The following is a 25834-nucleotide window of genomic DNA, read 5'->3' as shown; positions in this document are numbered from 1 at the left end:
ATCTCCTTTACTTCCCCTCCTTCTCCCTTGTTTCTCTTCCCTTATCTCTTTCCCTCTCATAGCCAGTGGCTCAACTGGTTCGAGTTTGGTTGATTCAGTATCGATCCTAGACGGGGTTGCTGGGTGGATCCTGGTTGGGGCACCTGTGGAAATCTGTCTCTCTATCTCCCTCCTCTAATGTAAAAAAACATTAAAACAAAACAAAGCAAAAAATACAAGATATAAATCTTGCTGGTAGTAGACATTGTGATTTTCATCCTTTAGAAATTTCATCCCAATAAGGGGGAAAGTCAATTATACCCAGAGCCCTAGGGATAAGCATGGGCCTAGATTCAACTGCATAATTCTGTTCCTCTCGCTAGAATTTACTGGTTAGGAGTTAGAAATAGATAGATACAGTACCAAACTCAAGGCAATGAGGCTAGAAGGCCCTGGTTGGTTGGCTCAGCGGTAGAGCGTCCGCCTGGCGTGTGGAAGTCCTGGGTTCCATTCTCAGTCAGGGCACATAAGAGAAGCGCCCGTCTGCTTCTCCACCCTTGCCGATCTCTCCTTCCTCTCTCTCTTTTCCCTTCCCGCAGCCAAGGCTCCATGGAGCAAAGTTGGCCAGGGCACTGAGGATGGCTCCAAGGCCTCCGCCTCAGGCGCTAGAATGACTCCGGCCGCACTAGAGCAATGCCCCAGATGGGCAGAGCATCGCCTCCTGGTGAGCATGCTGGGTGGATCCCGGTCAGGTGCATGTGGGAGTCTGTCTGACTGCTCCCGTCTTCTAACTCAGGAAAAAAAACGAAAGAGGAAAAAAAAAAACAAAACCAGCGGCTAGAAATGATGCTAGTCAAGGGGTCTGGGAAAACAGCTTTCTCATTCCTCTGAACATACATCCTTTATAAAAATCATCCTCACTTTCTTCCCTAAGAAAATGTCTGCAGGTAATAATGGATATAATGGAGACCCTACATCAATTGCCAAAAAATCTAACCAAGGTATTCCCAAAAATAAGTATAAAAAGGAAAATCTTAAAACTACCAAGCAGCTCAAGATTTTGTAAAACGACCTTGGTCATTAAACAAGTGCAAGCCTACCACCTTATCTGTGCTGGATATGTAAGTATTGCTCTTTCTATAGTCAGCTTTTTAGCATACAATTTTTATTTAGCCTTAATTAAAATTCTTTCAAAAACATAGTTTCTCTCAAATGTGAACACTGACAAATGACTATCAAGAGGTTAAGTTATACACACTAAAAACAAAAAGTACTTACCCTGTATCTTATGCATTTTTTATAAAAACAGCTGCTTAAAACTGACATGTTTTCATATATTTCATTACTTTTATAACTAAACAATTTATGGATCAAGAGAAAACTGTGGCCATCACTGTTGGATTAAAAGTATTTTTAAAAGGCATTATACTTAATAAAGACCAAGGTTCTAGAAGAGAGAAGTCAAATAATTCTAAACCTAAGATTTCCCTACATTCTAAATGTTCTATCATATTAATAGCATGGTATCAACTATTTACTAGTAAATTATCTTATGACTCAATATATACATATAATTATTCAGTTTTTAAAAGAAAACAGACCTATTTTGGTATTATTACCCAAATAGGCTCCAAACCCTATTACAATGGCTATAGCAGCAGAATCTTCTAAGACACCATCTAATAATGGGGGTTAATAAGAAGGGAGCAGCAGTACGATACAAAGAAAAGAACATGTACTGGAAGGAAAACTTGAGACTAAAACAGGAATTGGTAGTTGCTAATATAAGAGGATGAAAAAAATTCATGACCTGAAATTTAAGAAAAATTATTTAAAAAGCTGAATATGAAAATCATGAGAATACCATGTTACTCCAATGCACCATGAAATTCATAAAGGATTTTACTATTCACTACCTGAACCAAGCCGACAGCACTGGAACAGATACTGAAAAACAAAAAGCTTTTTAAACAAGGTATGCCTCTTTTCATTGAATAAATGTATCAAACACTGGCAACTTAATACAATTAAAATTTTCCTCATTTCGCCTGACCTGTGGTGGCGCAGTCGATAAAGCATTGACCTGGAACGCTGAGGTCGCCAGTTCGAAACCCTGCACTTGTCTGGTCAAGGCACATATGGGAGTTGATGCTTCCTGCTCCTCCCCCTTCTCTCTCTCTCTCTCTCTCTCTCACTCTCTCTCCTAACTAAAATGAATAAATTAGAAAAAAATGTTCCTCATTTCATCATTCTTTTAAATCACTATTTTCAAACAGCTGTAGGTTACAAAATCAATTTGGTAGGTCACAACCGGCACTTTTCCCCCCAGTAATAGATTATAAAATCAAAATAAAGTCTGACCAGGCTGGGGTGCAGTGGATAGTGTTGACCTGAAACGCAGAGGACCCAGGATGGAGATCCTGAGGTTGCCCCCTTGATCGCGGGCTCACCAGCTTGAGCATGCTGTTGCTGGCTTGAGCAAGGAGGGGTCACTGGCTCAGCTGGAGTCCTCTGATCAAGGCACTTATGAGAAAGCAATCAATGAACAACTAAGGTGCTGCAACGAGAAATGGATGGTTCTCAAATCTCTCCCTTCCTATCTATCTGTGTCTGTCTCTCTCATGCACGCTCGCTAAAAAAGAAAAGAGAAAATCAAAATAACATATACGGTATAGTTAAGTGTTTTTTTGATATTTCATCTATGTAGAAATGTTTGTGTGTATAAACGGGTAATAATTTAAAAAAATAATTTTCACAGATGGCTGTAGTAAAAAAATTTATTAGAGATTTTCTTCCAGTAATTAACACTAAGCTCATTTTGGAGTACAGAACCAAAGACAGTCAAATAAAGACTTCTCTGATTGGCAGGAATGATAACTAAACAGACCTCTTAGCCTTTCTTATATGCCACTAATGCCCAAAAGTTATGATTTTCTATATTTGAGAAAAGATTTCTAGACTATGGTTCCCATCTTGGAATCAAAGAATGAAGATAAACAGAATGAACTTCTCTTTTTTTTTCCTTTTTATATTTTACAGAGAACAGAGAGAGAGAGTCAGAGAGAGGGATAGATAGGGATAGACAGGAACAGAGAGAGATGAGAAGCATTAATCATCAGGGGTTTTTGTTGCGACACCTTAGTTGTTCATTGATTGCTTTCTCTTATGTGCTTTGACTGTGGGGCTACAGCATATCGAGTAACCCCTTGCTCAAGCCAGCAACCTGGGGTCCAAGCTGGTGAGCTATGCTCAAACCAGATGAGCCCGCGCTCAAGCTGGCGACCTCAGGGTCTCGAATCTGGGTCCTCCGCATCCCAGTTTGACGCTCTAGCCACTGTGCCACCACCTGGTCAGGCTGAACTTTTCTTTTAAAGAGAGAGAGAAAAAAAAGAAGACATGCATAAGCTCAGGATCAGAAATTATATAAATATTTAAAAATGAGTTGGGGAAACAAATCCAGCAAATGGGACAAAGGATGGTTCTGAAATATAGGCAGAGTATACTGAAATATTTCAGTTCTGATGGATACTATAATAGTATTTACTGAGCACTGGTATATGCCAGGGACTTGAAACACATAGTTCCAATTTCTAGCACAATTCCAAGTATTATACAGATTCTCCTCAACTTACAATGAAGTTACGTCCCAATACCCATTGTAAATTGAAAATATCGCAAGCCAAAAATGCATTTAATATACTAACCTACTGAACATCACAGTTTAGCCTAGCCTACCTTAAACAAGCCCAGAACACAACATCTACAAAACACTTGCAGCACAGTACACTGTAGAGCAGGGGTCCCCAAACTTTTTACACAGGGGGCCAGTTCACTGTTCCTCAGACCGTTGGAGGGCCAGACTATAAAAAAAACTATGAACAAATCCCTATGCACACTGTACATATCTTAATTTAAAGTAAAAAAACAAAACGGGAACAAATACAATATTTAAAATAAAGAACAAGTAAATTTAAATCAACAAACTGACCAATATTTCAATAGGAACTATGGGCCTGCTTTTGGTTAATGAGATGGTCAATGTCCAGTTCCATATTTGTCACTGCTAGCCATAACAAGTGATGAGATGCACTTCCAGAGCCATGACGCGTGCATCCCGCGTCACTGGAAGTAGTACTGTACGTGAGCGACACTGCGCTTTGTGGCGCTGCCACATACAGTACTCATCCTGTGCTCCTCTCACTGACCACCAATGAAAGAGGTGCCCCTTCTGGAAGTGCGGTGGGGCCGGATAAATGGCCTCAGGGAGCCGTAGTTTGGGGATCCCTGCTGTAGAGTATCAGCTGTTTACCCTGGTGACCATGTGCCTGAGAATTTCAACCACTTATCTGGGAAACTATCAAAATTCAAAACATGGTTTCCACGGAATATGTATTGTTTCATAAAGTCAAAAAATCACAAGTCAAACCATTATAAGTCAGGGGTCATCTGACATTCCCATTTTATAGGTGAAGGAACCACCTAAGAAAGGGTAAGTGCTTTATTCTTATATACTTACTCTCTACCTACTGTTTTTAAGAATCGTCTATGCTACTTGGCCTTTCAACACCAGCAGTTCCTCAAGGCTGATAGGCACTTCTTTGTTTTCACTTCATAGGTTACTTCACCTATTGACATCACTACTTCAATGTCTCTTAAATATATATTCCCAACTCAGACCCCTCCTCTGAGAACTCATATATCTGACAAATTGACATCTCCACTTGAACTCTAAAACTAATTATTTCCACACCCCAACTCCAAACCCAGTAAATTTCAAATGTTCTATTAATATATATATCATGAATAGCATCATCGCTGATGAAGCTGCACAAGCTAGAAACCAACAAGCTACCTTTTCCACCTTGTTCATCATCCTCACCCTTCCCCCACATATACAAAACATCATCAAATCTTATGAACTGTAAGTACCTCTCAAATCCATCCCATTCTATCTCCCGCTTCACTTCAACTACTCAAAGCTTTCACTATGGTTCGTTTGACTACTGTAATATCCCAACTGGTTTTCCATGTCACTCAACCCATTCTGCACACTAAAACCAAGTGATTTCAAATCCACTCACTGTCTATTTTCAAATTACTCTTAGGCGGCTGGTCCGATGGTAGTGGGTTATCAGAACTTATTAACTTAGTGTCAAATTACTCTTAGGCTAAATAACAAAAATTCCTAACAATGCCTAAAAGGTCTGAGTCTAGTCCCTATTCTCAAGTCTCTCCTTCTACTACTACTCTCCAGTACTGAGATCATGAGTCAGCAAGATTATGCCCTGCCACTCAATCCAGCCTGCTGTCTATACTTGAAAACAGTCATAACTCATCCATTTACATATTTCTATGGCTGCTTTTATACTGTAAGAGCAGATTTTAATAGTTATAACAGAGGCTATTATCACAATCAAAGCTTAAAATATTATCTGGCTCTTTATAGAGAAACTATGCCAACACTGCCTTAGATAAATAACCAACCACTGTGACCTCCTTAAAGAACACATACTATAAGAGGGACAAATGATTTGACTTTGGGTAATGGGCTCATAACACAATCGACATCAAATGCTATAGAGGTATTTACTTGAAACTTATGTATTCATTGATCACTCATCCCATTAATTTAATTTTCTAAATAAAATTTAAAAAAACATACTATGTTACCTCTCACCACACTAACATTCTATTCATTCAGCATTAAATATTCTTCCATCCACCCAACTAGTCCTCTAGTTAAGTTCTATTCATCTATCAGATCTCACTTAAAATGGCACTTCTCAGGAAGCCTTTTCTCACTTTTTAGACTAGCATATCTCAATTTAGACCAGGCACATTTCAGGTGCTCAATGACCTCATGTGGCTACTATGTTGGAAGGACAGCTTCAAGCCAGGTCTGTGATTTTGGGACTCTTCTCTTTTATGTTTTATTGGTCAATGTGCCCATCCCAGCGCAAATACCACATTGCCTTAAACACTAAATTTTACATCTTATAGAATAAGCACACATACATCATTACCACTCCACCTCTGCCTCTTATTCATAATCGTCCTGGCTATTCTAGTATTTTCACTTTTCCATATATGAATTACAATCAGTGTGAAGTTTCCTGAAAATCCTTGACGCTTTGAAGAAAACATTGAATTTAGAGGTCAGTTTTAAGAGCAATGACTTCTTTATAATATGCACTATTCATGGACATAAAGGCACTAGCTACCCATTTAATTTAGGTCTTTTTTAATGTCTTTCAATAAAGTTTTATACTTCTCCAGAGGTTTGAACATGATACTATAACTTCCAGGCACTTGATAAACTGCCTTTTGTAAAATAGTGTCCAGTTGCTTATTGCTGATGTATAGTGATACAATCAATTTTTGATTACTGATCTCTTCCCAACTTGCAACCTGAAGTTAAACCCAACTTTCCTGGCTGCTTAGGCCCTGTTCAACTAACTGCTTTTGGATTTAAACTAGCTCTTCAGTTTAGCAGATTCATAAATGCAATGCTCTTTCACAATACCCTGAATTAAGACAGTTTCTTATCACATCTCATCTTGCTTAGTCAGTTTTATGCCTCTTATATCAAGATATTTTGCTAACTCTTTTACCAATACTAATAATTTATCTGTAGATCCTTTTGGCTTTTACTTAGACAATCATATCAGTCAATAATGACAATTTTGTTTTCTTCATTTCAATACTCATGCTTTTAATTTTTTTCCTTATCATATCGCTGTGCTCTGTAGAATACTGAACAGAAATGGTGACAATATATACATTTTGTCTTGTTCCTAGTTGAAAGGGGAATCCATTTCTCCATTTAGAATGATGCTTACTATAGCTTTTACTTGTTTATTTGTAGATACCTTTTTGGAAGTTAAGAAGTTCCAAACAGTAGCTTTCTCATCATTTTACATTTTATCAAGTGCTGTTTAAACACTTGGATATTTTTGCTATTATATGTCCAAAACCACTTATCTAAAACCCTTGGAGCAAAATATGTTTTAGAATTCAGAAATTTCTAGTTAGCCAGAACATACAGTACAAAAAAGTACCTATTATATAACAACCTCAGCAAAATGAGGGTCAGTACCCTGTCCTTAAATATATAAACAGTTTTGCAGTGAACCATATAAATATTCACTCTAAACAAGATGAACAATGATTTTAAGTAAGTCTCACATTAGTTTGAATTAGGTTTTACCAACAAGAAAAAGTCAAATCAGGTTGCGTTACCAAGTTCTAAAAAGAAAAAACTTGATTTTCAGAGGTCACTGGACTTTAAAATTACAGTTAAGTCTATGGATCTGTAATTTATGACTTTTTTCATGTATACTCATAATTAAAATGAAACTATCATTTTACTTTCTTATACCGTTCTTGCTGGTTCTATGCATGGCCAGTTGCCACGGCCACCATCATAGCCACCTGACCCATGCAGGTTCGCATTAGATTCGGACAGACGGTATTGAAACAATGGAGCCAAGAACTAGTGGGCCATTAGCTTTAATCCTAGTTTGCACCCGGTGGGCAAGTAAAAACACACACGGGGCTCCAAAACCCACTCATTCAGTGCTCACAAAGCTACTGACTTATCCGAGTTTCCTAGAATCAAAGGTTTCTTCTAGCCCACCAGACTTACTTACCTCTGTTCCCCATCTCCTTCTCTCTGCACAAACTGGCTTCTTCTTCAACACTCCCCTATCTTGGCTACTTCTCCTGACCTCCTCCACACAGCCTCTGCTCTCCTCTCTGCTCTCTCTTCTAATGCTAATCTCAGGAACCAAGAGAGTAAACTCCCGGTCTGCCCCACCTTATAGTGCAGAAATGAAAACCTTTAATCCAGCTGTTCTCAACCTGTGGGTCCGCTGTTTAATCTAATATACAAAATAGGGAAGTCTCTGATACAAAGTCCACCCCACATCAAAAAGGGTGGGAAAGGCTTAGTCCTAAAACCAAGCCCCAGGCTACAAGGATCCTGCCCACCCCCAATACACATTAATATAATTATGCCCATTCCAAGCATAAGGGCAACTAATATCATCACCTGGGAGACGGGCTTCCACGTGGGCAGTGCCATCTTTAACAAAGTGAGCATAATATATTTTACCTGCCCAACATTCTAGAATTAAAGATAGATGGCTTCAAAGAGTAAATTAAGAAATGTGTTCTGTGGAGGCGCAGTGGATGGAACGTCGACCTGGGATGCTGAGGCTGCCGGTTCGAAGCCCAGGCTTGCCTTGCCTGGTCAAGGCACGTGTAAGAAGCAACTACAATTTGATGTTTTACACTCCTCCCCTCCCTTCTATCTTCCCCCTCTCTAAAATCAATAAATAAAATCTTTTAAAAAGATGTGTTCTCTACTTTCTATGTATTTTCTGAACAGTTTATAGAACACTGAAATGATAGGCTTCTTAAAAAGTCTCCTATAAAAGTCTCTGGGGCTGGTATTCTTGTGGCAAGATGTAACTACTGCTTCACAATGTATTTAACAGTTACAGGATTAGTCCAAGCTTTCTTGTCTAGGTAAATTATATTTTTCTGCAAGTTTGTTTTTAAACCTTTAAACTGTAAATACAAAGTTGTTGATAGTATTCTCTATTATCTTTTTAATCCAATCTATCTGTAATTATGCCCGCCTTTTCATTCCATGTTTATATTATATGTTCTCTTTCTGTTTCTGATGAGTCTTGCTGATGTCTATTTTTCTAGTCTTCTTAAAGAATCAACTTCTAGCTTTGCTGACTTCTCATTTGGTCTCTATACTCTTATCACATTAAAACTGAATGTGAACATCAGCCTCCTCTCCAGATTACCTCATGCCAATACCAGTCTCTTCTCAACTTATAACCCAAAGTTAAACTCAACTTTCCTTATTGCTGCTCAGGTCCTGTTGCAACTAACTGCTTTTGGATTTAGACTAGCACTTCAGTTCAGCAGACTCTTATAAATACAATGCTATTTCAAAATACCCTTAATTAGGACAGTTTCCTATCATATCTCACCTTGCTTAGTCACAATTTTACACCGCTGTACAAATGATTTTCCCCATTTAAAATATTTTTCCTTCTTAAAAGACAATCAACAGCCTGACCAGGCAGTGGCGTAATGGATAGAGCGTTGGACTGGGATGCAGAGGACCCAGGTTCAAGACCCAGAGGTCGCCAGCTTGAGCGTGGACTCATCTGGTTTGAGCAAAAAGCCCACCAGCTTGAACCCAAGGTCGCTGGCTCCAGCAAGGGGTTATCAGTCTGCTGAAGGCCCACGGTCAGGGCACATATGAGAAAGCAATCAATGAACAACTAAGGTGTTGCAACACGCAATGAAAAACTAATAATTGATGCTTCTCATCTCTCTCCCTTCCTGTCTGTCTGCCCCTGTCTATCCCTCTCTCTGACTCACTCTCTGTCTCTGTAAAAAATTTAAAAAAAAATTAAAAAAAAGATTTACATTGGCAGATACGTTTTTTAAAAAAAGACAATCAACATACTCAAAACTGATGATTTATCTTTTTCATGAAGTTCTGCAAAACCAACTCCACACACTCTATGATCTCTCATCATATATCCCTTTAATACTATCACCAAATAGTATATATATATATATATATATATATTTTTTTTTTTTGTATTTAACAAATTTACCATGTTCCAGGCACTCTAAATCAATATGAACTTTCTTATAACAGTTCTAAGTATGATCATCTCAGTTTTCCTAGATAGAGGTACAAAGAAATTACATCCTTACACAGTAAGTCCCAGAAGTCTGGCTCTAGACCATGTGCTCTTATTATTATGCTTCCTTAAAATGCTCTGGTAGTACTTTCTAATCCTGACCCAACCACAGGGTATTCTCTCTCAAACTAATATTTAAACTAAGAGATGCATGTCTTCAACTTTTTATACCCTTTAAGTTTTTTTTTACACTTAAGCATGTTTTTAGTCAATGCTTACTGATTTGAAACATAAGACAACTTTACTCAAGTCCAGTTTACACTATGAAAATAATATTTAGGCACACTTGTTGTAAGGCACCAAAAAGCTGAAAATTGAAATTGATATTCTGAGAGTAAAGGTCAGGCTTTCCTGTCCTGTCCCTCTTTTAGGGAGGAGACAGAAAGGAATGTAGAAGTTTCAGGCTTGCAAGAACAATGGGTCATTCAGTTTTAAATCTAAAATAAAGGTTAACCTAGAAACTTCTCTTTCTTTTTTCTTTTATCTTTTTTTTTTTTTTTGTATTTTTCTGAAGCTGGAAACGGGGAGAGACAGTCAGACAGACTCCAGCATGCGCCCGACTGGGATCCACCCGGCACGCCCACCAGGGGGTGACGCTCTGCCCACCAGGGGGCGATGCTCTGCCCCTCCGGGGCATCACTCTGTCGAGACCAGAGCCACTCTAGCACCTGGGGCAGAGGCCAAGGAGTCATCCCCAGAACCCGGGCCACCTTTGCTCCAATGGAGCCTCGGCTGCGGGAGGGGAAGAGAGAGACAGAGAGGAAGGAGAGGGGGAGGGGTGGAGAAGCAGATGGGCGCTTCTCCTGTGTGCCCTGGCCGGGAATCGAACCCGGGACTTCTGCACGCTAGGCCAACGCTCTACCACTGAGCCAACCGGCCAGGGCCAGAAACTTCTCTTTCAATAGGAGGCAGCATTTACATACCACCTTGCATTGACTGTAGTTCCTCCTCCTTCCTGGAATCTTGAGGGTAAAATACCTCTAGGCTAGTGAGGGAAGATGAACCCTGAAAGATGTGTAAACATCTTTGACTGTGTTACCCTGAGAGTTTTAATGTTTGTGTATCCCCTAAGCAAATGTTGCCAGCTTATACCATGATGTCATGCTCTCCCCCACCCATGTGTGAGCAAGGGTATATAAACAGCCCCTGAACTATTTTTGGCACTGCATGATTTGGGCTTGCAGATGCCCCGTATCAGCCATATGCGGCTGGCACATTAAAATTTCCTCCTCTAATAAAACTCTTCAAAATTCATCTGGACTGGGTGTCTCTACATGAACTCAATGAAATGAGGTACAGTGCCTTTCAGAATCTGGGGTGCAGTACTTTATAACATATGGGGGCTCATCGGGGATCCGGTGTTTCGCGTCACCGGATCAAGACACCCCGAACTGGCTGGACTCTCCACTGAGCTGCCTGGCCCTGCTTGAATCTCATGGAGAGGTGCGCCACCTGAGACTTTTCAGAGCTCCTGGTCTTCCTGTGAGGTCCAGACCATTCCTTGGTAGATGCCTTTCGGTTCCCAAATTCAACAATTTAGACAATTTGGCAGAAAATCGAGGAGATAGGTAAAGCTACTCTTTCTGCTTTTCTGAACTTTCTGGCTTCTCTTTGAACTCTTGCTTTCGTTTTTATGATTAGTTTATAGACTAGTATTTCAATGGGAACTATGCTCCTCTTACTGACCACCAATGAAAGAGGTGCCCGTTCCAGAAGTGCGGCGGGAGCCACGGGCCGTAGTTTGGGGACCCCTGTTGTAGTCTGTGTTGGACTAGAATGTAGGTAGAGTGGATTTGGGGGCTTTGCTGAATTGTGACTCTGGGGATGTGGAACCCCCATGTAAGTAAGTAGGGCTTTCAAAACTGCTTTGCCAGTTGTTACTAGTCTATGGTTTTTATGTTTTGAACTGGATCTGTTGTGAAACAGACTAGACGTGGTAGTAAGTTCGCGCAGGCTTTTCAAGACCGAGACATTGGTGGAAAGTTTTAGTGGTCCTGCCTCGGGTTCTAGTTGTGCTCTCAGTGAACGCCAGAAGTGGGGACACACGTCTATCTCTAGGAAGGCTAATGGAGGTTAAGTTCGTCCAGGATTAGTCAGTCTCACATCGCACTGTATCAGTGGAGGCTGAGCTAACCTGGATTGATTAATCTCAACCCAAGACTTCCAAGAGACGTCTGTGTTTGTCAAGATCTCAGTCTTTATTTTAATGTTTCTGTTTCTAAAACCCCTGGTTAAGAAATATCTGGCACTGAGACCTGCATGCACCTGAGAGGCCACGAGGGGGAGTTTCCCCTCCTCTGTGAGGCTTTGTCTTCATTCATCAAATTATCCGGTATTATTTAATTGAAATAGATGAGCATCGCTTGTGTATAAGTCCTTTGTTCAATGTCTAAATGTGTCTGTTCGAATCTTTTGTGTCAAGATTGGAAGTTTCTGACTAAAAGCTCTGTTAAGTGACTTTCTTTGTTCTCAAAATCTACCTTCAGGGCACTCTGACTTCTCCCCTGAAGGAAAATATTCTCTTCGGTTCGAAGGCTTCTTCCCCTTGTCTTGTGTAATAATTAATATCATTACAGTCAAACACCCTCTTATTCCGGGTGCTAGTTAACTGTTTTATATTTCTGTTTTATTGGTGCACTAATTCTTAGATTCTCCTGAAACAAGTTTCAGTTTTGTAATAAGTAACAGCAACCGAGAATTCTAATCCCCGGATAATAAGGACAGCCTGGAATATAGTAATTGGGAACCCATGTTGTCCCGATCAGTTTCCATACATTGATCGGTGGCTAAATTTAACAATGAATCCACCATAGTGGCTTAAAAGCTTGCTCAATACTGAAAGGGCTGGCAAGCAAGCGATTTAAATGAAAGAAAACCGGAGCCTACAAATTAAAAGGGTTTCTCCAAACTCTGGAGCAAAAGGACTAGCAAGTAAGCAGTTTGAGTGAGAAAAACTGAGCGGTGACACGAGGTGCAGAGTAGCATGGTCCCTCCCCCTCCACCGTTGTTCCCGTCTGGCAGGCAAACAGTAAACAGCCCGCTGCCTCCAGGTGCACTGTTAGGTTAGGATTCAGCCTGCTGTGTGTAGAGCAACAGAAAAGAGCAATAAAGTAAGGATAAATAACTAAAATGTAGAATAGAAATTAGTTTCAAATGTCCACAGGCAGACCAAAAGAGGTTTTTCCCATTTAGAAATTACAGGGTAAGGATAGTACTAAAAATTGAAACTTTGCTTTAAAAAAATGCATAAATGAAAGAAAAGGAATTTAGAAAATTAACAAACTGTAGGTGTGGACCATACTAGTTAATTGGCAGTTTCTTAAATTGCCAACTCCAGAAGGAGTGATAGAATCATAAGTAATAGGATTATTGGGAATAAAATTAAAAATAAGCTCTCTGTGTGTTGGGGATGATGGCTTGTTGCCCCCACTGTGTAAAAATGAGGAAAAGTTCCAACACTCTCCCACAGGCAGAAAGGGTGTTGGAGTCTCTCCAAGTTTTTCAGTTACGTAAAAGACATAAAGTTCATAAGGAAGATCCACAGCATTAACCAAAATAGTAAAAATTGTAAAAAGAATTTTCAGGGAATTGCGGGAAAAACTGGAAACCTCATATAGGCTAAAGCAACTCACTATTGGGAAAGTAATTTTGTGAAAATTGTATTTAGCTGCTCAATGCAAGGCAGTTAGTTTACAGGTGGCAAACTGATTCAAGTCCTGCTTAGAAGTCCCATTGTCTTGCTAAGAGGCTTGGAAATATCAGCTTTTGGCATTCGCTCATAAAGGCTCCAGTGCCCAGAAAGGGCTTCATAGAATTCCAGCAGGGCCCTGCTTCAAGAGTGGAAAGAAAGGTCATTGAACTGAGGCCTGCCAGGCTTCTCGGCCCCACCAGAGGAAATGTCTTTGCTGTGGAAAAATGGACACGAGAAGGTAAGCTGCTCCTTGCTCCATAGAGGGAGGGCTCAGTCTCTTCTAGCCCTGCTCCAGCTACCTGTGACCTGACCTTGCCCAGCATGCTGGGAATTGCCACTGAAGGATAGAAGGTGCCCAAGGCCTGCCATCGGCCCCATCTCACAACATCATTCACGAGATAGTTCACCTCCCAAGAAGCAGGTAAACTGATCTCATTTCTTGTGAACACAAGGGCCATTTACTATGCCTTGCCTGAATATTTGAGTTTTATTTATCCCTTGAAGATCTCTACTGTGGGTATTGACAGTCTGATTTTATTGCTTTATTTAATGTATAGTATCTCCTTTATTCCTCTGTCTCAATGCCCATGCCTAGCCTATTGTAGGCTGGGACCTGCTCCTAATTCCAACTAGAAGTCGTGGTCACTAGGACTTAAACTCTAGCTGCAAAGTGTAGAAATGTGAGCACAACTCCAATGCCTTGTGGACTTTTCCTGAATATGTGTAACTCCTGTTCTTTAGGACATTTCTCAGACTTAGTGAAGTTATATTAACATGTTAAGAACATTTGTGACTGTAAGAATTTTATTTTGAATCCTGTTATATTAGTTAGAATTTTATTTTTGTTTAATAATCTAGTAGGCTTTAGTCACTTTATTGTATTAAGACGCTAATTACAGTATTTATTAACATTAGCTATTTGAATTTTATTGTTAATTGTATATTTTTCCAGTCTGCCTCAAAATCAGAACATAGTAATTCAAATGAATAGATGCCACCCAGAACCAGTGGGATCTTGGGACCCTTATTGCCAAATGTATATTTGAAACCAATTAGAAAAAGGATTTGGCCAGTAAGAAAGGAACCCAATAATAATTAGAAACCAATGCCAACAGGTACCAAAAAGTCCAGGCAAGTAAAATGCATGAATCAAATAGTAAAAGAAACATCACCAACCTTTCCCTAAGTAATTGCAGGATTTACAGGTTACTCAGCAAACTGTTCAAAGACTGTCAAGAGGCGCTTCCAGCATTACATCACCCAAGGACTGACTTAGGTCCACACACCGTAATCCTGACCACTCCCACTGCTACTAAGGTAGAAAAATAGCGGGCCCTACTCCAACCACAAACTGGAAGCTGGTTGGTCTATGTATGGCGAATATATAAAAAAACTAAGGACTCTTTTAATCAGACTTTGGGAAAAGGAAAACTAGAGTAAAACAAAAGTCAACTTAATTGTCACTAAAGGTTGAGATTTTGAAATTGAGAGTTCTGACTAGGAAGGAATTGTATGGTTTTGATAATAGAAGGTATAAGGTATGGAAATATTTTTGAAAGAAAAAGGAAAAAGCACGTTGTTGTGAAGGCCAGTTATTTCTGGATAAGAAAGTTTATGAAAGTTGAAGGTCTATGTAAGTTGCAGAAGGTTTGTGAAGATTGTAGAAGGTTTGTAGAAAAAAGAATTTGAAGAGTCAGAAAACTAGTTTTCAAATAATGTTTAGTCACCCTAACTAACAATCCTATTATCTGCAGCGATTGGTCCTCTTACTTTAATATTGTCTTGTACCATGTTTAATCAATTTTATAGCAAGGTTTGTTCCTGTCTGTTAAATATCTGTTACATCAGTGGTCCCCACCTCCGGGCCGCGGACCGGTACTGGTCTGTGGGCCATTTGGTACCGGTCCGCAGAGAAAGAATAAATAACTTACATTATTTCCATTTTATTTATATTTAAGTCTGAACGATGTTTTATTTTTAAAAAGTGACCAGATTCCTTCTGTTACATCCGTCTAAGACTCACTCTTGACGCTTGTCTCGGTTACGTGATACATTTATCTGTCCCACTTTAAAGGCCAGTCCATGAAAATATTTTCTGACATTAAACTGGTCTGTGGCCCCAAAAAGGTTGGGGACCACTGTGTTACATGTTATAAGTTATAACCTTAGACAACAGCCTCATACTCCTCAGTAAATTAAGTCAAGGATTTGACTTAGGAAATAGAACCAGTAGGGATGTTGTAAGGTACCAAAACTCTTCAAAATTCATCTGGACTGGGTGTCTCTCTACATGAACTCGATGAAATGAGGTACAGTGCCTTTCAGAATCTGAGGTGCGCCACTTTATAACACACTAATCTACACTAAAGTGTTCCAGCCTTTCTGTAATGCTTAAAAAATACATACCACGAGTAACTGCTAGCCATAGAAAGATCTAGAGTATTTCACTGTGAATATATAAATACAAAGCCCTAAAATATAACTGTGGCACAAACTGTACCTATGAAGTTATATTGTAACCTATGTTAATTTTTTTAAGACCGTAAGTCCCCAAACCAAATGTTTAAGTGACACCAGATTTTAAAATTACTTATAGATATAAAAACTTCTAAAATATTTCTCCAATGTTCTTAAGAGTTCCAGTATTATAACACATTAATCTAAAAATTAAAACAATGTTATATAAAAGCACAAGGAAATTCTATAACAGCTCTAAAAGTAGGATAGCTGAAGACTGTGAGCAAAATCAAGAGAGCAGATTTTAAGTGCACTTCATAGCCAACTCCTCCTTTCAATACAAATGAGGCAAGACTGACATCAAATGAAAGAGGTATATTATACAAAGCACTGAATCAAATATATAAATAAATCATTTGCAAGTTTGGGGGAAGAGAATCTAGGTCTGATATTAACTCCCATTTGTGTCTGTGGCTAGGAATAACAAAATTAAAAACAAATTACTGTAATAACTGAATTTAAGATGCCAGTGACTAAAAACGGCACTGCTGCTTTATGTACTCTAAAAACAAAACCTATGCTATTTAAATTATAACATGTCAGCAATTGCTAAACACATCCAGATTTAAGAGATTTTAAAAAGTTAAAAAATGGATTTTAGAATCAATAAAATAGTTATGTAACTAAGTAAGGCAAATCAGATGTGAAGAGATTTAATTCAATTTAAAGAACATTATCATTAATAAACTGGAATCAAGGACTGTGCTAAAATTTCAGAATATAAATACAAATTTGGCACCTTGCTTCCCTTCACAGTGCTCAGAATTTATTAGTTTCAAGCCACTGAAATACTCATGCCTTTTGTACATTTATCCTAAAGAAATAATCCAAAAGGAACAAACTTTAAAGCAAATTAATTGGCCACTGCAATAAAAGACAGCAAAATTTAAAATGTGGAAGCTTAACCATTTAGTTTTGATACAATTCACGAAATGGAAAAATTATGTAATGACTAAAAGTATAATTTTGAAAGACTAAGGAGCAATATGGAAGAATATGACTAAGGAAAAAAGCAATACATATACACTAATTCCAACTAAATAAAAGGTATACTGGAAGGAAGATAAAAAGAACATTACGGGGACACAGATTCATAATGTTCAAAAATCTATGTTCTGCCTGACCTGTGGTGGCGCAGTGGATAAAGCGTCAACCTGGAAATGCTGAGGTTGCCGGTTCGAAACCCTGGGCTTGCCTGGTCAAGGCACATATGGGAGTTGATGCTTCCAGCTCCTCCCCCTTCTCTCTCTCTGTCTCTCTCTCTCCCTCTCCCTCTCCTCTCTAAAAATGAATTAAGAAAAAAAGAAAAAGAAAAAAAAATCTATGTTCTAATAATGTTGTCTTTACCTTTTTGAACACAGGTTGTAGATTAAATAGCAGTCGTGTCACTCTGCCCCCCATTCACAGCTTCCCTTTTCACAATTTCAGTGCCCTTTAATCTTGGTCCAGAAATATTAAGTGGAAAATTCCAGAAATAAACCATCCATAAGTTTTAAATTGCACATTGAGTAATGAAACCTCTTGCTGTCCTGCTTCATCCTGCCCAGGACATGAACTATCCCTTTATCCAGTATATTCCCACTGTGCATGCCACCAGATCATTAGTCACTTACAGCCAGCTAGGTTAGCAGATCAACTGTCCTGGTATCACAGTGCTTTGTTCAAGTACCCTTACTTTACTCAACAATGCCACATTCACATTAACTTTTATTACCACATATTTTATGTATGTTAAAGAGAGAGGGACAGAGAGAGAGAGAGAGAGAGAGAGAGAGAGATGAGAAGCATCAATTCTTTGTTGTGGCACCTTAGTTGCTCTTTGATTGCTTTCTCATGTGTGCCTTGACTGAGAGGTGGAGTGGGCTACATCACACCGAATGACCCCTTGCTCAAGCCAGTGACGTTGGGCTCAAGCTGGTGAGCTTTGCTCAAACCAGATAAGTCCGCGCTCAAGCTGGCGAACTTGGGTTTCAAACCTGGGTCCTCCACATCCCAGTCTGACACTCTATCCACTGCGCTACCGCCTGGTCAGGCTATTACTGCATATTTTATAACTGTTCTTTTTTATTAGTGTTAATCTCTTACTGTGCTAACTTATAAATTAAACTATATCATAGATATGTACAGAAAAAAACACAGTTATACAGGATTTGGTAGTATCCATGATTTCAGGCAGCCTCTGAGAGTCCTGGAATGTATTTCCTGCAGATAAGCGAAGACTACTATAGTACTGCATCATTCTTAAACTTCCTGATTTTGGTATCTGTACTGTTGTGATTTAAGAGAATGTTATTATTAGGTAGTATGAAAGTATTTAATGGTAAAAAAAAAAAGTTCAGTATCTCCACCTTGATTTTAAAGGGCTAAAAAACAAAGAAACCCCAACACACACACACACACACACACACACACACACACACACACACACACACACACACAGCTCAAGCAAGTAGGACAAAATGTAAACAAATGGCAAATCTCAATGAAAGGTATATAAGAGCTTCTCTTTCTTTTTCTGTGACAAGAAATATAATTTTCTTTTACTCTTTCAATAAGTTTTCTCTAAGTTGAAATGATATCAAAATAAAGTTAGCAAAACAACTAAGTAGACTTGTGATCACAAATGAAAAAATAGGCCCTGGTCAGCTGGTTCAGTGGATAGAATGTCATATGGACAGCATATGGACATCTGGGTTCAATTCCAGTTGGGGCACACAAGAGAAGAGAGTTTCTGCTTCTCTCCCACTCCCTCTTCCCCTTCTCTTCCTCTTCCCATCCAGCAGCTAGTGGCTCTTCTAGTTCCAGCGTTGCCCCAGGCGGTGAGAATATCTGGGTTGGCCCCAGTGAGTCAGCCTCAGGCACTAAAAACAGCTCAGTTGCATTATCCCCAGAAGGGAGTTGCCAGGTAGATCCTGGTTGGGGCACCTGCGGGAATCTGTCTATCTCCCCTTCTCTCAAAACAAAACAACAACAGAATAATAAATAACAGAAAAATAAAAGCAATTTAAAATAGAAAGATTGTGGATGTTATCTTTGTTAATAAGCATAAGTTTTATAACATAAGCAAATTAAAAGAAAAATAATTAAGTACTTTGGCAGTAATAAAATATGTAGCGAGGACTAGTGATAACGGTGACTGAAAAGATGCCGGAGATATGTAGTTAGTAGTGTCATGAGTTGAGTTTATGCTGTACATCTAGTTGAGTCTTATTTCAACAGTTTACATTCCTAATCGAAAGAACAACAATAAAATAAGGAAACGCTGCAGCTTAAACTTAGAAAATAAAATGGCTTCTACCCAACTGTAGAGCAGAAATTATTAAATGTAGCTCAACTATCCAAAATATCTGTATCTTTAATTGATTGGACTTACAAAACAGCAGTCAGCTGCAGTAAATATTAAGACTATGGAGTTACCAAATGAAAAAATTATCAATATGTAGAATAAAAACCTATTGAATCCTACCTGAAAACCATAAAAACCTTGAATAAAAGTTTATGTACTCTCAAGTGTCAAACATAATTAGAAGTGAAGGTGCTTAGGGTACCACTGTGAAAAAATATTTAATAAAAATAAAAACTATTAAATACAACTTTAATAGCATACATATTTCAGTTTCTAATACTAAATTAGTAACTATTTAAAATATAACAGACAAAAACTTGCTATTTGGACAGAATTCTACAATTCAAACTTAAACTATTCTGTAAGTCAGTAGGCATTATTCCCCTATCCACAAAGAAGTTGCCTGGAAAAGTTAATAAATTTCTAAGACAAATTACTGCAGTCTTACTGTACTGTTAATATGCTTTAGTGGGCCCTGGCCGGTTGGCTCAGTGGTAGAGTGTCGGCCTGGCGAGCAGGAGTCTCAGGTTCGATTCCCAGCCGGGGCACACACAAGAAGCGCCCATCTGCTTCTCCGCCCCTCTCCCTCTCCTTCCTCTCTGTCTCTCTCTTCCCCTCCCGCAGCCAAGGCTCCATTGGAGCAAAGTTGGCCCGGGCGCTGAGGATGGCTCCGTGGCCTCTACCTCAGGTGCTAGAATGGCTCTGGCTGTGACAGAGCAACGCCCCAGATGGGCAGAGCATCGCCCCCTGGTGGTCATGCCGGGTGTATCCCAGTCGGGCGCATGCGGGAGTCTGTCTGACTGCCTCCCCGTTTCCAGCTTCAGAAAAATACAAAAAAATAAAATAAAAAAATAAAATAAAAAATAAATATGCTTTAGTAAGAAAGGTGTATCAAATTAATATTGCAAAACTGATAGGTCAGATGGAAAAGACAAATGCAATGCTTACAAAACAAAAAAAAATCACTTTATATCTGGGTTTCTATACAGAGAATACATTCACCAAGAATTTTCATGCTGAAGAATATGAAATTAAACTACCCCAAATAAGGCATAAATAAACTCAATACAATCAGTAACAAAATACCATTTTCCCTCACAAAACATTCAGAAATTTTTAAAGAGCTGATAATTTTATTTACAAAATGACATAAGGCAGCTTAAGTTCTCACCAATGTCAAATCCATTATCTTAAAAAAAATTTTTTTAAGGTAAAAACAAACATCTTAATAAACATTACTATACATTAAACTTACCTTTTTATCTTCTTTTACTTTGTGGATTTTCTTCTTCATTTTCTTATCATCCAATTCCTGGTCTGAAGTGATTGCAGGATTATCAATACCACCTTTCCAAGTTTCAACAGGAGAAAGAAGTGGATCTTCTTCACTTCCTCGATGTCTTCCTTTCCTTTTAGTTTTGGAAGTAGTGAAAGCCTCATCATCACTTGCATCTGAATGTGTTCTTCGATAGTATGACTTGGCTTTACTAAACAAGGTTTTAGATTTATATTTGTATTTTGAAGGCCTCCGTTCTCCATGACTTTTTGAGGTTCTATCAGAAAATCCATTTTCTTCATCTCCTTGGGTGTTATTCACAAATGAGTTTCGAATTTTAATGCGATTCTGACTATCATCTGGGACAACATATATCTCATCAGAACAGCCCTTCTGTTTGAAAATTGTGTCAATGGGTTCCGCATAATTATCTGAAGGATCCATATCTTCAGGATGTGCCAAAGGCACCCTGGAAGTCTGTTTTCTTGGGTTTTTACCAATACCTGCTTCAATTGTTTTCAAAAGGTTTGGGTCAAGTTTCTTAACATTTGTCTTAGGTACAACTGGTTTAGGTTTAATGGGTGGAGGCACTTTATGGTTGCGTTCATGGTCATGACAGTTGGGGGTGCTATGAATAGGATATTCATTTCCTTCCAAGTCTAATCTATATCTAGAACGGTCACTAGGCGTTGGAAGCAACTGTACATCATCTCCAATTGGACTATAAGGAGGTGGTGCTTCTGTGTCATCATCTGAGTCAGGGTAGTTGTTATAGGGAAAACAGTCTCTGGGAGATGGCAGAAAAACATCCTCACTTTGATGGGTTGATTCCCTTGTATTATCAGACAAATAGGAATTTTCTATCATATTTTTTTTCTCTAGAACATCACTGAAAAACAGTGTAAAGACCTCAGTTTGCCGATGATACTGAGATAAAGAATATAGTGCTGTAAACTTAGCAGTGATCTCAGTTGCAATGTGTTCTCCTTCAGTCATTAACTCCTTGATGGCCTCATTTTCAAAAAAATCTGCTTGACTGTCAGTAACTGCCACGAGCTGTACAGGAATGGTGTCCTGAACTTCTGACAGAAATGCTCGAAGCATTCCCATTGATGCTTTTCGTTTGGCAGAATAAACTAATATATATCCATGAACAAGTTCATCTTTTCTGACTCCAATTGAGGAATGATATGATAATATTGTGATCTGTATTCGCCTTCTTTTTTCACCAATGATTTTATCAAGCATTAGGGAATTATTCTGTCCAGCTTGAGCAGCACTGCAAGAATGAGAATCAAGGAAGGGTGAAAGAATAAGATCCACACTAAATGGATCACCACACATAGCACACATGACAATTCTCAAGTCAGCTTCTGATACATCCTTATTGGTGGGAACTGGGCTCACTACATCTAAATTATGTTTAACTGATTCTAATACGCCTCTTAGAGCTTGCTTTATTTGAGTTTCATTAAACTTACGAGGATATGTACCAGCAGGTACATCTACAAAAGGACATTGTAACTTGTTTGCCAACTGTTGCCCTTGGTGCCTGAGAATTGGTAGATTCTTACTAATAGAGTCTCTCTGATTGGCCAGAATTAATGTAAATGGAAGACTGGCCATATATTTATCTTTTCTGATCTGAGAAGCTTCAGTTCTTATTTTTCCAATAAGTTCCCCAATAAAATTCAGTGACTCAATGGAATTAAATACACAGAAGCACCCATGTGGTTTAAAGGCGGCAGTCCATAACTGACTTAAGTAAGGCGACTTGGCATCAAATGGTCGAAGATCAAGTTCATAAATTTTTCCATCTAAAGCATACTCATCATCAGTGGATTGTGTCCTTATCTCATTTGCTAGTTCTTGGGCAAGGCCATCCTTTCCTAAAATGAAAAGATTAACTTTATCTATATTGGTGCTATCATGATACAACCGTAAGCGGCCATGATCCAACTGCAAAAGACTACTGGCAAGTAACTGCTCTACTTTAATGTCTGTACAATTCTGGCCACTAAGACAAGTTTCTTTAGTGGGATGATAAACAAATCCTATATGCTTAAGTAGAAGAGACTCCCTATCAGGTGCAAGTTTCTGTAAAGCTTTATATCTAGGTTCTTCACTCAAAACTGTATGAATTTCACTCATTTTATCTGAACTAGGTGTTGCATTAAGATCTAAATCATAAAAAAGTTCAGAATGCTCAAAAAGCATTTCCTGAAACTCTTCTTTGGCTTTTTCAACTATTTCTCGCTGATGCCTACTATACACCTCTTTGCTATCAGCCTCTGTAATATACTTGAAGGCTTCATCCTCCATAACAAAGCACATAACTTCCTCCCATGGCTGCCCAGGGGAAATAAACTGAATTTTTTCCAAAGTCTTTTTGAATTTTTCTTTCATTTCTACCCTCCTTTTCTCTGATATTAGATGTTGTACATGGTTCTGATAGACTTTTTCAGCTTCTAAAGTGCTCAGGAGGTCAAACGGGATTCGCCTATCATTAATTTTGTCTATATGGTCAGTTTCATCCCAAGGTGTTTTTTCTAGCACCACAAAACATAACTGAAAATCTGCTCTCTTTTCCATTAACTTCAAAGCTTCTGACCAATTCAAATGTTCAATCTCTTCCAGATTTGGCAAAAGAGTGTTAAAAGCTCTTGGTAAGGTATTTATATATTCTTCTCTCCTTTTTCTTATATGTTCCTGTTTAAGTTGTTCTATATGTTTTGAAAACGTATTTCTGGCCTTTCTTGTTCCCTCTAAGTTGATATATTCTTCATAATCAGGATGATTTTTTAATTTATTACTAACAGTTTTCCAAGTTGCATGGTAATCTCTCACAGTCTGCACAAGTTTTTCAAACTTATCTGTTGCTGTGACAACAAGTTGTCTCTGTGTTTTATAAGCATCCAGATAGGGAATAATTTTAGGTTTGCCACGAGTTTTATCCAACATTTGTACCAGAGCAGTGAAACATGTTTCAATGTTGACATTGAATCGTGCTGATGTTTCCACCACAAGAAGGTTCTTTTTGTTTGAAGCAAATGCCTGAACTTCTCTAAGATAGTGATCTACGCATTCATCACATTTAGTTGCTGCTATTATTACAGGTTTTTTTGATTTTGATAGTTGGACAAAAAGGTTATTCACAAATTTCAGTTGATCATCAAACTTCCTATTGCATCCCTGACTTACATCAATGCACAATAAAAATCCATCCACACTGAGCTTCCCTTCAGGCATTTGCTTCTGTTCAAAGTCTTGCTCCAAGCCTAGTTGATCAGTGCAAATGTACATTAGTTTTTCTGCTGACTGTAATTTAGAGGCAGCTGCACGTTTTATATACGGTTGCAAATTTGTACTCCGATGAGGCAAGAAAGTCTGGTCATCAATGAATTCTGTTTGTTCAATGACATGAATTTTACATTCTACTCCATCTTCACCATTTAGTATTATATCACCCCAGTACAAAAAGTGATCATTGTTTACTACTCGTCCTCCAAAGTCAATGGTGCTGAGCACAGAAGTATGCTCTGGATAATATTCATCTGCTTTTGAGCGTACAAATCTATTGCACAAACAAGACTTTCCAACTCCACAGTTACCTTTGTCTTTTTCAGTCCCAGAGAGTCCAACTACACTGATCGTATAGGATGGGGGGCGAGGCTCTTTGTTTTTTGCCATCATAACTCTCTTCTCATGTCTCTACATTCATAAAGGTAACCAGATATACTTCTCATTCTGAAAATAAAATCATCTCAAAATACAGATCCTGAATTTCAGAACTATATTTGGTTCTTTGTATTTCCCTCATTTCTGTGCAGAAAGGTCTTCAAGATCAAATGGATCATCTTCCTGGAAAGAGAAAAAGGACTAATGTTAATCATGACTCACACACATTAAATTATATACATACTAAAGATGTTCATAACAAAGCATCACTCAAGTTAATAATGTTACATGTATTTTAAGAAATCACCCTATTTTAAGAAATCACCCTAGTCTATGGTTTATTGTTATAAATGCAAAATGATCTCAAAATTTAAGGCAATTCTAACAATTAAAATAACTAACACAAAATTTAGTATTTCATAAACTTTAAAATAAGCCCTTATATACCAAATGTACCTTACATCTCTACTCTTTCCTTTAAGTTTAAGATAACAACTAGCCCCTCAATTTTCCTGCCTTCTATAACAGTAAGGGTATATTTGGTGATAACTAAAATGTACTAGTTGCTTTAACAACTCCCTCACAACCTTTAAAAACCTGCTTTATAATCTGGTTCCTCGAAACTTATTCTTTAAAATAAAATTTTTTATGACTTTATTAGTAAGATTTTAGAATTAAAAATTTTTTCAATAAGTTTCAATACACTTCTATGAAATCTATCAAATATCATGCCCAAAGAAAACTGAGATATTCAAATATAAGATCTACCAGAAAGTTCTGTCCGTTTCTATCACAAGTTTCGACACATAAGCACATGTTTATTTGGCACATGTGCGCCTCTCTATTTTTATCACTTAATGTATACATACTGACGTAGCAAATTAACTAAAACAAAGTTGATTCACGTTAGTCTTATGTGTGAAGCCATAGTGTACCCATGGCTACTGATAAAAGTTCATTTATGCCACTGTAATTTTTATGAATTTCAACAAGGAAGAAATGCTACAGAAGCATGCCTGTCGCATCCACCATATTCCCCGGACTTAGCACCCTCTGACTATCACTTGTTTTTGTCCTTACAAAAATTTTTGAAGGGTAAAAAATTCAAAAATGAAGAATATATCAAATAAGCACTGGTTCAATTTTTCACATCAAAAAACATTTTTCAAAAATGGAATATACAAATTGCCCTCATGCTGGCAAGAAATAATTAATAATAATGGCAATTATATTATTTAATAAAGTTTATTGACGGTAAGAAAAATTTGTATTTTGTTTTATTCCAAAAATGGACAGAACTTTCCGGTAGACCATATATATATATATATATATATAGCCCCTCAATATATATATTGGTGACAGAGAGAGAGGGGGACAGATAGAGACAGACAGGCAGGGAGAGATGAGAAGCATCAATTCTTAGTTGTGGCACCTTAGTTGTTCATTGACTGCTTTCTCATATGTGCCTTGACGGGGCGGGGAGGACCTACAGCAGTGAGTGACCCCTTGCTCAAGCCAGTGACCTCGGGGTTGCAAAACTGGGTCCTACGTGTCCCAGGCCAATGCTCTAGCCATTGCTCCACTGCCTGGCAGGCAAGATATTCAAATAT

The 25834-nt window shown here is 38.4% G+C and overlaps 1 protein-coding gene across 4 annotated transcripts in view; it reads right to left on the bottom strand.

The window, feature by feature from the left end:
• ARHGAP5 (Rho GTPase activating protein 5) overlaps positions 1-25834 on the bottom strand; it is a 93811-nt gene that overhangs the window by 57326 nt on the left and 10651 nt on the right. For all 4 annotated transcript variants that reach the window (XM_066343574.1, XM_066343573.1, XM_066343572.1 and 1 more), the window contains exon 2: positions 20526-24407. In XM_066343574.1, the coding sequence (XP_066199671.1) occupies positions 20526-24239 (3714 nt within the window). In that variant the 5' untranslated portion in view covers positions 24240-24407. The remainder of the gene's footprint in view (positions 1-20525; positions 24408-25834) is intronic.

This window comes from Saccopteryx leptura, chromosome 6, assembly GCF_036850995.1.
Source record: "Saccopteryx leptura isolate mSacLep1 chromosome 6, mSacLep1_pri_phased_curated, whole genome shotgun sequence".
In the NCBI taxonomy this organism is placed as follows: Eukaryota; Metazoa; Chordata; class Mammalia; order Chiroptera; family Emballonuridae; genus Saccopteryx; species Saccopteryx leptura.
The sequence above is the reverse complement of the archived record's forward strand: the minus strand, read 5'-3'. Positions and strand labels throughout refer to the sequence as shown.